The sequence below is a fragment of the Odocoileus virginianus genome, chromosome 26 (genome assembly GCF_023699985.2).
Source record: "Odocoileus virginianus isolate 20LAN1187 ecotype Illinois chromosome 26, Ovbor_1.2, whole genome shotgun sequence".
Lineage (NCBI taxonomy): Eukaryota > Metazoa > Chordata > Mammalia > Artiodactyla > Cervidae > Odocoileus > Odocoileus virginianus.
This window is the reverse complement of record NC_069699.1, coordinates 12013328-12027898: the sequence shown is the minus strand read 5'-3', so window position 1 is coordinate 12027898 and position 14571 is coordinate 12013328. Positions and strand designations below refer to the sequence as shown.

The window sequence follows — 14571 nt, the reverse complement described above, 5'->3', positions numbered from 1 at the left end:
GGGTGGAACAGACAGACAGTATATCCCTCCAGATAGAATGCTACAGGGAATACAGAGTGCCCAACTCCAAGTATTATTGCCAAAATAATCAAACCTGAAGTAAATCTAGTCTCTGGGTCTAATTACCAGTTTACAGGAAATGCACGGTTATAGGAGCAGCACTAGAAGAACATCTATGGGAAAAATATCCTCATTTCTCCAACAAATAAATGGCATGAAAAATTGAAGGTGGGGAAAGGATTGTTAGATGTTGAAGGAGACTTAAGACAATGGCAAACCCTTGATAATTACTGAAGAGGGTGATAAGAATTCATTTTTCTAAAATTTCTCATGGCTTTCTTCCTTTTCATAATAGTTTAAACAAGAAAAATGTGTGTTTTCATCTTTAGTGAAAGTTCTGTGAAGAGCACTGACAGATAGCCCTCTTACATCATATTAATGGGCTTCGCTGGCATTGTCACGGTTGTGAAGAAATATTTCGGTCATACTTCATGTCTAATCTCATATGGGCACCTTCCACGACAGGCGGTGACTTCTGTGTTTATAGTCAGAGCTTGGTGTTTGCTGTCTTTTTTCCTTCACACAGCAAGCTGGAGAGTCCAGTCCAGTAGGGATTCAGTTGCATGCACTGTTTGCACTCCTTCCTTGCAGACTGAATGAAACTCAGGGAGAGCACAGTTGTTCCTCTTCTGTTTAGTCTGAGTCAAGCAGCACGCTGCTGGGTATCCAGCGGTCAGTGCCTCCTTCTGACGGGCTGTGTCCTTCTCTGCTGTTCACGTAGCTGGGTCCCCTGCTCCTCCAGCCATCAGCATGCTGTGTCACCGAGTGATCGTGAACTCCACAAAGGAAGACACCTTCTCCTGTAGCATGTGTCTACCAAATACGACTCTCTTAAAAGACCTTTGTATTTTGTATTTTGAGTACTCCCGATTAGCAAACAATGGTGTGATCGTTTCAGGTGGACAACGAAGGGACTCAGCCATACATACACATGTATCTGTTCTCCCCCAAACCCCGCTCCTATCCAGGCCACCACAGAACATGGATCAGAGCTCGCTTCGCTATAATGTAGGTCCTCCTTGGTTATCCATTTTAAATATAGGAGCATGTACGTGTCCATCCCAAACTCCCAAACTATCCCTTCCCCCGAGTCTTTCCCCCTGGCAACCTCTTTTTAAAGCCCTTCTCCTCTCCCTGCAGCTCACAAATGCCAAGAGCTGATTCACAGCATGCCCTTGAGGGATGCCTTGTAACTCACAGGAGAATGCCTGCCAGTGTGATGCACATGTCTTACCAGTTGCTCTTCTTTACCATGTGTCATTGATGACTTGTGCTATCAAACCTTATCTTTCAATAGAGAAATTTTGCTATTAATTCATTAGCAGATTTCTTTCCCTTCAAATATATTTATTTTCAATTTCGTGACTATGCCAATTTTCAGCACAAGGAGTACAACCTTGATTGATGCCCTGTAATTTTGGTTTCTCTCTGCCTTTAGTGACAGAATTAATTGCTTTGTAGTCTAATTACTTTGCACTTGTCTAGGAAAAGCAGATTGGTTTACTGGAAATGACATTGTACAGTGTTTGGGAAAGATAGCAGAGCTTGGATGGCTGTGCTTGGCAGAGTTTCCATCTAGTTGATCATCTGAGAACTAGGGACAAGTGGATTGCAGGTCCAATAAATAAATGGATTGCAGGTCCAGCTTATAACACATGTCATATTTCCTTACCCTGTTTCTTCCCCAGTTTGCTTGCGTAGAATAGTTACACTGGAAGATTCACTTTTCCTAGAACATTCAAACGATGATGATCTCTTCAGACTGAAGGACCCCCTCACCATTTTGATTTATGACATTTCATGTTGTCTTTTCATCACTTTTGCATCTGAATCATTTGGGGAATTCAAAGTGTAATTTTACATAACAAAAACAATACAAAACATCAGCTTAAATGTATTTGTTGGAACAAGTACATCAAACTAAAAGTTGAAGACCAACCACACTGTAAATATGAGGTTTGCAGAAACAAAATGATTGAACCTGGCAATTTCTCAATTTCACATTGCTTGAAATTATTATGTTACATTTCATAATTTTGAGAATGCATGTGAAAAACACTTCATTGCTTTTATCTTCTTGAGGTGACCCAGTTACTCGTCAAGCCTGATAGATCCTTGGATTTGTTTCAGGAAGGGGGAACCCCTTCCAGGGCCCAAAACTGGGCTCTTGTCTAACACTTGGAAATGAATTGTCTGAGGAGACACATGTGCTGACAAAGGAAGAGATTTTATTGGGAAAGGGCGCCCGGTTGGAGAGCAGGAGGGTAAGGGAACCCAGGAGATCAGCTCTGTCACATGGCTTGCAGTCTCGGGTTTTATGGTGATGGGATTAGTTTCCCGGTTGTCTTTAGCCAGTCATTCTGACTCAGAGTCCTTCCTGGTGGTGCACGCCTTGTTCAGCCAAGATGGATGCCAGAGAGAAGGATTCTGGGAGGTGGTCGGACAGGTGGTGTCTCCTTTTGACCTTTCCTGAACTCTTCTGGTTGGTGGAGGCCTATTAGTTCCCTGTTCCTTATCAGGACCTCCTGTTGTAAGACAACTCATGCAGATGGTTACTATGGTGCCTGGCCAGGGTGGGCGGTTTCAGTCAGCGTGCTTCCCCTAACAGACTCACCTGTGGTCGCTGGGCCATCCCATGAAGAACTGTGCCTTTAAACAGAAACTGGGGACAGGGTGTTCACACCCAACACATTTTCTTCCATTGTCAGCAACTCTTCTGTCCCTGTGAAACCTGTCCATGTAGGATGGTGTTTTTCAAAGTGTAATTTGGGGAACCCTCCCATCAGAATCACCTGGGGTACTTTTTAGCAAGCATATACCTAGGCCTCAACCCCAGGCTCCTAGGCAGTCTCTCTGGGAGTGAGGGGTGGGGACCTGCTTTTCAAAACCTTTCCCGTGTGTCTAGTACAGATATAGTTGAAGGACTGTTCGGAGTTTATGGAATGTAGAATACATGTGCCTGTTCTGTTGGCTTCATGTGACACGTCTTATGTCTTATGATGACAGTTTGGCCCTTCTCCTGTTTTACCCTCAGGACTGGTCCGTCACATCTGTAACCTGTTCACTGAGACTGCCACACTGTGTTTGGATGTGGACAACAGAAACAACGACGAGACTGCAGCCGCCCTGCTGTTCTCCCTGCTAGACATTCTGCATGGCATGCTGACCTACACTTCCAGAGTCGTGCGGCTGGCTCTGCAGGTAGAGGACCCCTCCTCCCGCCTTTCCAACAACCCTACACCACGCCCCACTTTCTCATCATTCTCTTTTCTCTCATCTTCCTCTCATGTGTCTTTCAGTTTGAAAAAGAGCATATGATTCAATAGTCATCTTTGGGTGACCAATGTCAGACAGCTAATTTGAATATGAAAAGAAAGCAGGAGGGGCCAAAGACAAGACTTAGTCAGCACTTATTAGGGAACTGCCCGCAACTCAAGAGGTCATTTGCATTGTGGGGTTGGCCATGCACTATGCAGTCTTTGCTGTCTGGAGATGGTGCTCCCACGACCTCCAGCAGTATAGTTAGCTAGTGAGGAGTAGTGGATTGAGTTATCAGGCATGAACACACATGCATGTAATGTGAATATATATGCATAGATACACACACGTGTGTATGCAAATACCTTGCACTTGCTTTCCCTTATGGCCGATAATGTGAAATTGCAAGATGCTTTTGAGAACTGGAGGTGTGTATTTAGTGGCCATGGAAAAAGTCAGGTTGCCCCAGACTGTAACCTGGAATTGTGGTCTGAGACAGGAAGGGCATATGAGTTCATCAAGTACTTTCTGGGCCAAGTGTTAACTCTTACCACATGCCTGTCTCCTTTCATGTTTTCTCTAACCAACTGAGTTAGCTGATCCTTAGACCACATGATAGCACACAGCCAACAGGAATTCACTGTTGTATTTGGAATCCCAGTTAAGTCGCAAGTGCTGTGTATTACTGGTAGGATACTGGCCTGGATAGATGCAGAAGCTAGCAGATCATTCTGATACCTTGCCAAGAGTCATAGTAGCAAGAGCCAAGAATGAGTCCCTCAACCCTGGTTTGGTCTCTTATTCATCATTATGATAAATGGCATCTTTTATCCACAGTGGAGCTGGTGAAGTATTTAGCTTGTTTCGTGTGGCTTAATAAATAATTCCAAGAGCCCCTCAGCAAAGATGATAGTCAATAAGTTTTAACCCAAACTTGTAAAGCCAGTAGATGAAATTGGCCTTTGAACTACCTGCTTGTTTTTATTTGCTTATCTGTAAATGAACAGTAAAGCTTGGCTAAGTACTCATGGAATCCTGAATTATGGATTTCTCTTAGATTTCCCTCTTTTTTCTAATAAGTATCTCATCAGAGAGCATCATTTCTTGTTTCAATTTCCACAGTGGTAGCTTTATATAATTCTTTAAGGTGTAAGTGTCTCTCAGAGGATACTTTGATGGTATCAATCTATAAGAGATTGTGTTGTGGATAAAAAGGATCAGACATTTAAAAAAATTTGTTTAATTCTAGAACAATAGAGATTTCTTATTTCAAGTCATTAGGTAGATATTAAAGGGTGTTTAAAACTCCTTAATGCAAATTATTTTCTAATTTTCTTTTTTCAATTTGCTAGTGTACCAGTACATCACTGTTTTTTCTTTCTTTCTTTCTTTCTTTCTTTCTTTCTTTCTTTTTTTTTTTTTTTTAGCACCAGTCTATGTTTTACTGCTGTCATTGTTCTAAATCTTTCCCTGTAATATCTGCCACATATTGCTTTTGACCTTGACGACCGACTTTGATCTCCATGATACCTGGTATCAGTCTGAAAGCGGTAGACTCTTTGAGATTGAATTAAGGAAACAATTGGGTAAAGAAATGGAGTGGGCATCAAAGACAGATACATCCTCCTGCAACACTGAGCTGTAGGTTCTTTCGAAGCATAAGTCACCTCTTCCATCTGTAAACATGCTCCACACTTGGGATTCTTCTGCATTCAAAACCCGTTTCTACTCTTAACACTAACCTCTTAAAACTAGAACTTGGCTGTTGCCAGTGTCTAAAATGATAATGCTGTTTAGATTTTGAGGCACCTGCCTCTTTTTCAGGAGACAGGCATGTGTACCAGGGAGGTGAGGAGTTGGGGAGGGAGGGAGGTGTCAGAATGTCTCTTAGGAGCCCAGACTCTGCCCCCAACTTGCCTTGAGGAGTACTGTGCCAAAGATACAGAAGCAGACACAAATATGTGTGCCCAGCTCACTGGGGTAGGGGGGCCCCGTGGACTTTGAGGTGGGAATACCTTGGATTCAGATCCCAGCCACAACACTTTCACCTGTGAGATGCTGGGCATGTTATTTAACCTGTCTGAGTGTCAGTTTCCTCATCTGTAAAGCAGACATGATGCCAACTACTCAGCAAGGGACTTAAATGAGAGAATACAAGATATGTAAATATAAAGGATATATTTATTGCCAGGAAAAATATCAATAACCTCAGATACGCAGATGACACCACCCTTATGGCAGAAAGTGAAGAACTAAAGAGACTCTTAATGAAAGTGAAAGAAGAGAGTAAAAATGTTGTCTTAGAACTCAACATTCAAAAAGCTAAGATCATGGCATCCGGTCCCCTCACTTCATGGCAAATAGACAGGGAAACAATGGTAACAGTGAGAGACTTTATTTTCTTGGGCTCCAAAATCACTGCAGATGGTGACTGCGGCCATGAAATTAAAAGACAATTGCTCCTTGGAAGAAAAGCTATGACCAACCTAGACAGCATATTAAAAAGCAGAGACATTACTTTGCCGACAAAGATCTGTGTAGTCAAAGCTATGGTTTTTCCAATAGTCAGGTATGGATGTGAGAGTTGGACTATAAAGAAAGCTGAGTGCCGAAGAATTGATGTTTTTGAACTGTGGTGTTGGAGAAGACTCTTGAGAGTCCCTTGGACTGCAATGAGATCAAACAGTCAATCCTAAAGGAAATCAGTCCTGAATATTCATTGAAAGGACGGATGCTGAAGCTGAAACTCCAATACTTTTGCCACCTGATGCGAAGAACTGACTCATTGGAAAAGATCCTGATGCTGGGAGGGATTGGAGGCAGGAGGAGAAGGGGACAACAGAGGATGAGATGGTTGGATGGCATCACTGACTCGATGGACATGAGTTTGAGCAGGCTCCGGGAGTTGGTGACAGACGGGGAAGCCTGGTGTGCTGCAGTCCTTGGGGTCACAAAGAGTCAGACACAACTGAGCGACTGAACCGAGCTGAAAGTACGTATACTTGGCCCAGGGAAAGTAAGCCATGATTGGTCGCTGTGTTATTAATAGCAATAAAAGGGAAGGCAGTCATCTCCCCTTCCTGTTTACAGAGGATTCCTGGGGGCAGTGATGTTCTCATGTCTGTGTCCCCGCACTAGGGAATGCACTCAGTTTGTCTTTCTGGAGTAAATCAGCTCCTAGCAGTCTTACGAGTTATTAATGTATGGTTTTATTTCGCATTTGTGAGCCTAGCCCAGGGCTTGGCCCCTGTGATCTTGGAACAGGAATCAAGAGAGGAAGGTTGTTGAGTGTCAGGGAGCTTCATTTTGGTAAGACCATCAGCATGCAAATAGTGGAGCAAATCATCACCTTGAACCACATCCAGGGTCCTGCAGAGTGAACGGCGGGGCAGGGTGCTCACAAGTTTGGAGGTTAAGGAAGAAAAATAATCAGTATGAAAATCCAGGTCACTCGACTTCCCAGTCTGGCCCTTGTCTGTCATTTCTGGAATAACGGGAGAAACTTCATGCATTACTCGAGAGGAGGGTGGTTTAACTGCTTTCCATTAGTAGATGTGTCAGTGTTGCCCAAAGACTGAAATGTGGCCCCTGGGGTCCTCCTTCATCTCACAGTCATGTGAAGGCTGTTGGGATTTCAGTATCTCTCTCTCTTTAAGTAAGTCATTTTTATTTATTTTTGTACATTCTGTGCAGCTTGTGGAATCTTAGTTTCCAGACCAGGAATCAAATCCGTGCCCTCTGCATTGGAAGCGTGGCGTCTTAATCACTGGATCACCAGGGAAGTCCCTGTATTTCAGTATCTCTTGAGGTTACCGGTTCGACTCCTCCACGGCTTTCTCCCTGCGATTTTCCCCACGAGCTCGCCCCTTTCTGGCTGTTGTTCAGTCATTAAGTTGTGTCCAACTCTTTGCAACCACATGAACTGCAGCACGCCAGGTTTCTCTGTCCTTCATTATCTCCTGGAGTTTGCTCAAACTCATGTCTATTGAGTCAGTGATGCCATCCAACCATCTCATCCTCTGTCACCCCCTTCTCCTCCTGTCCTCAATCTTTCCCAGCATCAGGGTCTTTTCCAGTGAGTCAGCTCTTTGCATTAGGTGGCCGAAATGTTGGAGCTTCAGCATCAGTCCTTCCAATGAATATTTAGGGTTGATTTCCTTTAGGGGTTAACTGGTTTGATATCTTTGCTGTCCAAGGGAGTCTCAAGAGTCTTCTCCGGCACCACAATTCAAAAGCTTCAGTTCTTCAGTGCTCTGCCTTCTTTATGGTCCAACTCTCACATTCGCGTATGACTACTGGAAAAACCCATTGCTTTGACTATATGAATTTTTGTTGGCAGAGTGATGTCTCTCCTTTTTAATATGCTGTCTAGATTTGTCTTCCAAGCTTTTCTCCCAAGGACCAAGCATCTTTTAATTCTGTGGCTGCAGTCACTGTCTGTGGTGATTTTGAAAACTCATGAGATTTGTCACTATTTCTACTTTTCCCCTATCTGTCAAGCAATGATGGGACTGGATAACATGATCTCAGCTTTGTTAGAGTTGAGCTTTAAATCAGCTTTTCACTCTCCTTTTTCACCCTCATTAAGAGGCTCTTTAGTTCCTCTTTGCTTTCTGCCATTAGAGTGGTATCATCTGCATATCTGAGGTTGTTAATATTTCTCCCAGCATTCTTGAGGAAGCTTAGGATTCCTTCAGCCCGACATTTTGCATGATGTATTCTGCATAAAAGTTAAATAAGCAGAGTGACTATATTATACAGCCTTGATGTACTTCTTTCCCAGTTTTGAACCAGTCCATTTTTCCATGTCCAGCTCTAATTGTTACTTCTTGTCCTTCATACACTTGTGTCCTGGAGATAGGTAAGGTGGTCTGGTAAATTCCCATGTCTTTAAGAATTTTCCACAGATTTTTGTGAGCCACCCAGTCAAAGGCATTAGTATAGTCAGTGAATGAGAGGTAGATGTCCGTTTTTAAAATTCCCTTGCCTTTTCTTGTTTGGAGAAATGTCTGTTTAGTTCTCTGACCCATTTTTTTATGGGGTCATTTATTTTTCTGGAATTGTATATTTTTGAGTTTTTCTGTGATCTAGCGTAAGTTGACAGTTTGGTCTCTGGTTTCTCTCCCTGTTCTGAATCTAACTTGTACATCTGGGAGTTCTTGGTTCACATACTGTTGAAGCCTAGCTTGGAGAGTTTTGAGCATTACTTTGCTAGCATGTGAGATGAGTGCAATTGTGTGGTAGTTTGAACGTTCTTTGGCATTGCCCTTCTTTGGGATTAAAATGAAAACTGATCTTTTCCAGTCCTGTGGCCACTGCTGAGTTTTCCAAATTTGCTGGCATATTGAGTGTAGCACTTTAACAGCATCATCTTTTAGGATTTGAAATAGCTCAGCTTAAATTCTGTCACCTTCACTAGCTTTGTTCACAGTTATGCTTCTTAAGGCTCACTTGACTTCACGTTCCAGAATGTCTGGCTCTAGGTGAATGACCAATGCATCGTGGTTATCCGGGTCATTAAAACCTTTTCTGTACAGTTCTTTGTATTCTTGCCACCTCTTCTGTCTCATGGTTGAATGCAAGTGAGATTCGTCTGTTGTAGCCCATGGTCCTCAGCATGTCTCTCCCTCCCTTTGAAGACTGTGATGATATCTCTTTATCTCATCACAAGATCGTTTTCTTGGCAGGACTGTCCAGGCCTGGAATGGTCAGCCCCAGGGTGGTTTCCAGCCTCGTATGCCATGCCTTTGTGCTCCCTGTTCCTGCACCAGTCGCCTTGGCATTTTCCATGGGGAGCCTGCACCTTGTCACTCCAGGCCTTTCCTCACCTGATGCCAGCTCCTGAAGCACCTGCTGCGCATGTCCTTCCCTGTAGACCTCACCCCACCATCCAGTGATGAAGTCCTATCCCCTTTCCCTAATCCCACCTCAGCTTTATTTCCATGTCCACTGTAGCAGTTTCCACATTCTGCCTTTTGTGCAGTGGAAAGCTTACCATTGTTGTTTTTTTTTTTAATTATAGTTAGTTTACAATATTGTGTTAATTTCTTCTGTATAGCAGTGTCTCAAGTTATATATATCCCTCTACTTTACAGTTTTTCACTAGATACTGAATATAGTTCCCTGTGCTACACACTAGGACCTTGTTGTTTATCCATTCTGTATGTCATAGTTTGCATCTGCTGATCCCATGCTCCCAATCCATAACCACTCCCGTCCTCTACCATGGCAACCGCCAGTCTGTTCTCTGTGTCCGTGATTCTGTTTCTGTTTCATAGATAGGTTCATCTGTGTTGTAGTTTAGATTTCAAATATAAATGATATCATGTGGTATTTATCTTTCTTTTTGTGACTTACTTCACTCAGTATGATAATCTCTAGATCTATTTGTGTTGCTGCAAATGGCCATTTTTATGGCTGAGTATGGCAGAAAGTGAAGAGGAACTAAAAAGCCTCTTGTTGAAAGTGAAAGAGGAGAGTGAAAAAGTTGACTTAAAGCTCAGCATTCAGAAAACTAAGATCATGGCATCTGGTGCCATCACTTCATGGGAAATAGATGGGGAAACAGTTGAAACAGTGTCAGACTTTATTTTTTGGGCTCCAAAATCACTGCAGATGGTGACTGCAGCCATGAAATTAAAAGACGCTTACTCCTTGGAAAGTTATGACCAACCTAGAGAGCATGTTAAAAAGCAGAGACATTACTTTGCCAACAAAGGTCCATCTAGTCAAGGCTATGGTTTTTCCAGTGGTCATGTATGGATGTGAGAGTTGGACTGTGAAGAAAGCTGAGTGCCGAAAAATTGATGCTTTTGAACTGTGGTGTTGGAAAAGACTCTTGAGAGTCCCCTGGACTGCAAGGAAATCCAACCAGTCCACCCTAAAGGAGATCAGTCCTGGGTATTCATTGGATGTTGAAGCTGAAACTCCAAAACCTTGGCCACCTCATGTGAAGAGTTGACTCATTGGAAAAGACCCTGATGCTGGGAGGGATTGGAGGCAGGAGAAGAAGGGGACGACAGAAGATGAGATGGCTGGATGGCATCACCAACTTCATCGACATGAGTTTGAATAAACTCCGGGAGTTGGTGATGGACAGGGAGGCCTGGCGTGCTGCAATTCATGGGGTCGCAAAGAGTCGGACACGACTGAGCAGCTGAACTGAACTGAGTATTCCATTGTGTATATGTACCACGTCTTCTTTAGCCATTCATCTGTTGCTGGTCACTTAGATTGCTTCCATGTCTTGGCTGTTGTAAACTGTGCCGCTGTGAACATAGGGATGCATGTATCTGTAATTTTGTCTGGGTATACGTCTAGGAGAGCAATTGCTGGATCATGTGGCAGCTCCGTTTTTGTTTTTTGAAGGACCTCCATACTGTTTACCACGGTAAAGCCTGCCATTCTTTTAAGGAAATTGTGAGACTCTACAGCCTGGGTCTGAGTTGTGTCATCTGTGCATGGCAAGCATGTGAGTGATGGTGTTTGGGAAGCACACTGAGGATTGACTTGAATTGGTCTGGCCACGCCACTGCTGGTTGTGCTTGAATTAAGCCTACTTGGGACATCAGAAAGAAATTGCCTGAAGAATTGACTGTCCGTTATTCTCTACAAAACACCTTGTTGTGGCTCAGATGCTCAGTTGTGTCTGACTCTTTGCAACACCATGGACTGTAGCCCAGCAAGCTCCTCTGTCCTTGAAATTCTCCAGGCAAGAACACTGGAGTGGGTTGCCATTTTCTCTTCCAGGGGATCATCGTGACCCAGGGGTCGAACCTGTGTCTCTTACATCTCCTGCATTGACAGGTGGGTTCTTACCTGCCTCCTGTGTGCTAGACTCATGTAGTAATGTTAGATGTAATAGGTTTATGTCCTCCCTGGCCTTTTTTAATGCCAAGAAGTTAGCTGAATCCCTTCATCTCATTTAAGGTAATGCTATTAATATATTCCCATTTAATATTACATATGGCTTACAAGTTGTCATTCCCACAGTTTACATGTTTACAGCCTAGAGATCTCATCTGAGATCTATTCTTAATATATCCAGTAGCTTCCTAAACAGGACCACAGTGGTCCCCTCAAATTCAGCATGTCCAGAGCAGAGCTCAGTATCCCCCTCCCACACCATCCTCCTGCTCGCACGCCCCACCACTCTCATCCTGCCACACAGACTAGAAACCTGGGAGTTATTCTTAAAATTTCCCTTTTCCATATTCCTCCTCCAATCCTTCACCAAATCCAGTAGATTGTACCTCAAGCCCTACTGGTAGCACCCGGCTCAGTCTGCCGTCTCCTCTTGTTCAGGCTGTGACAGCCTGGACGACCAAGAAGCCAGGATGGCCAGGAGCAGGGCCGGTTGCCACCCAGCAGTGCCTGGAGTGGTGAGTTGTGGACAGGGGCCAGGGGGACCGCAGGCAAAGGCAGAGCCCTACACAGAGAGGCTGGCAGCAGCATCATGGCAGAGGCGGGGCGCCGCTTGCTGTTAACAGAGAGCCCTCTGGGCGTCCCCTGTGGCTCAGCTGGTAAAGACTCCGCCTGCAGTGCAGGAGACCCTGGTTTGATTCCTGGGTCGAGAAGATCCGCTGGAGAAGGGATAGGTTATCCACTCCAGTATTCTTGGGCTTCCCTTGTGGCTCAGCAGGTGAAGAATCCGCCTGCAATGCAGGAGACCTGGGTTCGATCCCTGGGTTGGGAAGATCTCCTGGAGAAGGGAAAGGCTGCCCCCTCCAGTATTCTGGCCTGGAGAATTCCATGGACTGTGGAGAATTCCGTAGTCCATGGTGTCACAGAGAGTTGGACATGACTGAGCAACTTACACTTCTGGGGACTTCCCTGGTAGTCCAGTGGCTAAGACTTTGCACTCCCAATGCAGAGGGCCTGGATTTGATCCCTAGTCAGGGAAGTAGATCCCACATGCCACAACCAGGCATTCACATGCTGCAACTAAAGGTCCCATGTGCCACAACTAAGACCCAGCATAGCCAAATATATAAATAAATATTAAAAAGAAAAAAGATCCCTCTGTAACATGCACACACAACGCCATGTATCTGGGAACCAGAAGGCTGGCTGAGAGTGTGTGCTGTTAGGGAGCTCAAGAGACCCTGAGGAAGGCTAGCTGGGCCTCGAGGTTTGCCGCTCAGCTCCCGCATGTGATGCACATCGCATGCAAAGCCGCTGCCGTGGACCTGTGCCTTGGGAGGGGAGTTGAATTGCAAGTGTGTCCCTGATGTGCACCTCCCTCTGTGTAAAGCTCTAGTAATCCCTTTCTGGAACCCTCGGCTTTTCTGCAGGGGGTTGGTACCCAAATGCCGGCAGGCAGGGTTGGGATGTTTCTTGGTGACGATAAGAAATGACTGTAGGTTGTAGAGGGTCTGGAGGGCCACTGGCCGTCCGGGTGGGAGGAGTCCACGGTGTGTGCTGTTTGTGCACGTGTCTCCTTGCTTTCATGTGTTTGGAAGGGAAGCAGTGGCACGGTGCCCTTCACTGTCTAGGTGCTGGTTCGCAGGACTACCTTCTCTTCAAGAGACAGTCATCTTCTCTAAAAGCTAATGTGCTAATGTGGAGCGGTTCTATGTCACATCATGCTTCAGAAGGCAAGATTAACAGCCAAGCCTCACAAAGTTTCGAACCTAGAGTAGTGCTACACATCTGTTTTCTGGGAGAAAGTCCCACCTTTCTGGTAGAGGCCAGGGGTTGAGGTAGAGATAGGGGAGAGGTGAGATGAAACTCCGAGCTACTGCTTACTGTCATCCCCCTTGGCTGTAGAGAGGTGCAAGCTGTTAAAAGGCAGATGTCTGATTTTCCATAATGTCTTTTTGAACCAAGGAAAGCAGGCAGCCCAGATTCCATCCATAGGCCTGAGGGCAGAAGGAGCCTTGACTTTTATGAGAGGGGCCCTAGGGTCCAGAGTAAGGACCTGAGGTGGGGCAGCCTGCTCTAAAGGCTCTGGCAAAGGTCATTACCTAGTAGTTCTGTTCTGAGTAAAATTAAAAACAGAGAGGGTATACACAAATGAAATGTGTATGTACTATAGCAAACACAATAATCAGTGAGTTCTCTCAGTATAAAATTACTCATCTCTCATAGAAATCTCCTCTAGAATGAGACAGTTTATATAAAGCTCCTAGGAAAAGACATAGCCACTCCTTTCTCACTTATTTCATTTCATTCTTCCGAAGCACTGTAGACCCATATCTGAGCCTCTTCACGCAGTAGTCCAAAGTCTTGTTGTTGTTTAGTCACTTAGTCGTGTCCAACTCTGCGACCCCATGGACTGTAGCCCACCAGGTTCCTCTGTCCATGGGATTTCCCAGGCCAGAATATTGGAGTGGGTTGCCATTTCCTCCTCCAGGGGATCTTCCCGGCCCAGGGATCAGTCCAGTGGCTCCTGCCACATCTCCTGCATTGCAGATGGATTCTTTACTACTGAGTCACCAGGGAAGCCCCAGTCCAAAGCTTATTCATTTGATAAATATTTTAGATGTTATTCAAGCAGATGTGTGCATATAGAGATGGAAAACACAGTAGAATGGATTTGGTTTGTATCATAAAATGTGCCTAGTAGTGCCCAGAAGAAGCAAAGTTGTGTCATTTGGAGTCATTTAGCCTGGATTCATCCTCCAGCTAAGTCATCCATTATCTGTGGGACTTCAGACACACTGCTCAACCTCTCAGAACTTCAGTTTTCTCCCCTGAAAAATGGGGATAACCTCATCACGTCTCAAGATGGTTCAGAAGAAAAAATGCTTACCCCCCAGGGCCTGTCAGCATCAACATCATCCTGCCAGTGGCCGCCTGTGCTGTTGGTTTATCACACCCACACCCTCCTCTGTGGCCTGGGCTGGTGGCAGTGTGTGCTGTCTCTGTCACGTGGTAACCATGCATAACTTCTCTTGGGGGCCTGCGGTTAGAGGCCTCCCCGGCCACCATCAGGTGTTGGACTGGTCTCCCATAGCCAAGCTGAGTAATCTCCAAGACCCCTTCCCCTCTCCTCTACCTGTTCAGGCACAGAAATCCGGCTCAGGAGGGAGCACTCAGGCCGCGGAAGACCTGCTGCTGCTCGGCAAGCCTCTCATAGACCTCGTCAGCCTGCTCATCCCGCTGGTAAGAGCTCACGCACCTGCTCGTGCACCTCTTGGGTCGTTGCTGAGGGTCAAGTGATTTTGTTAGTCTCATGATGTCTTGAGTTTCTCTGCAATTTTGATTCCTTTCAAAACTAGAACCAAAAGAAATGTCAGAACAGTGTTTAGC

The 14571-nt window shown here is 45.0% G+C and overlaps 1 protein-coding gene across 5 annotated transcripts in view; it reads left to right on the top strand.

Annotated features, from left to right (window-relative positions):
- The window catches only part of ULK4 (unc-51 like kinase 4), a 487767-nt gene that overhangs the window by 319064 nt on the left and 154132 nt on the right, over positions 1-14571 (top strand). For 4 of the 5 annotated variants that reach the window (XM_070455485.1, XM_070455483.1, XM_070455482.1 and 1 more), the window contains 2 exons: positions 3095-3261; positions 14326-14424. In XM_070455485.1, the coding sequence (XP_070311586.1) occupies positions 3095-3261; positions 14326-14424 (266 nt within the window). The remainder of the gene's footprint in view (positions 1-3094; positions 3262-14325; positions 14425-14571) is intronic. The other variant, XM_070455484.1, reaches the window with a different exon arrangement.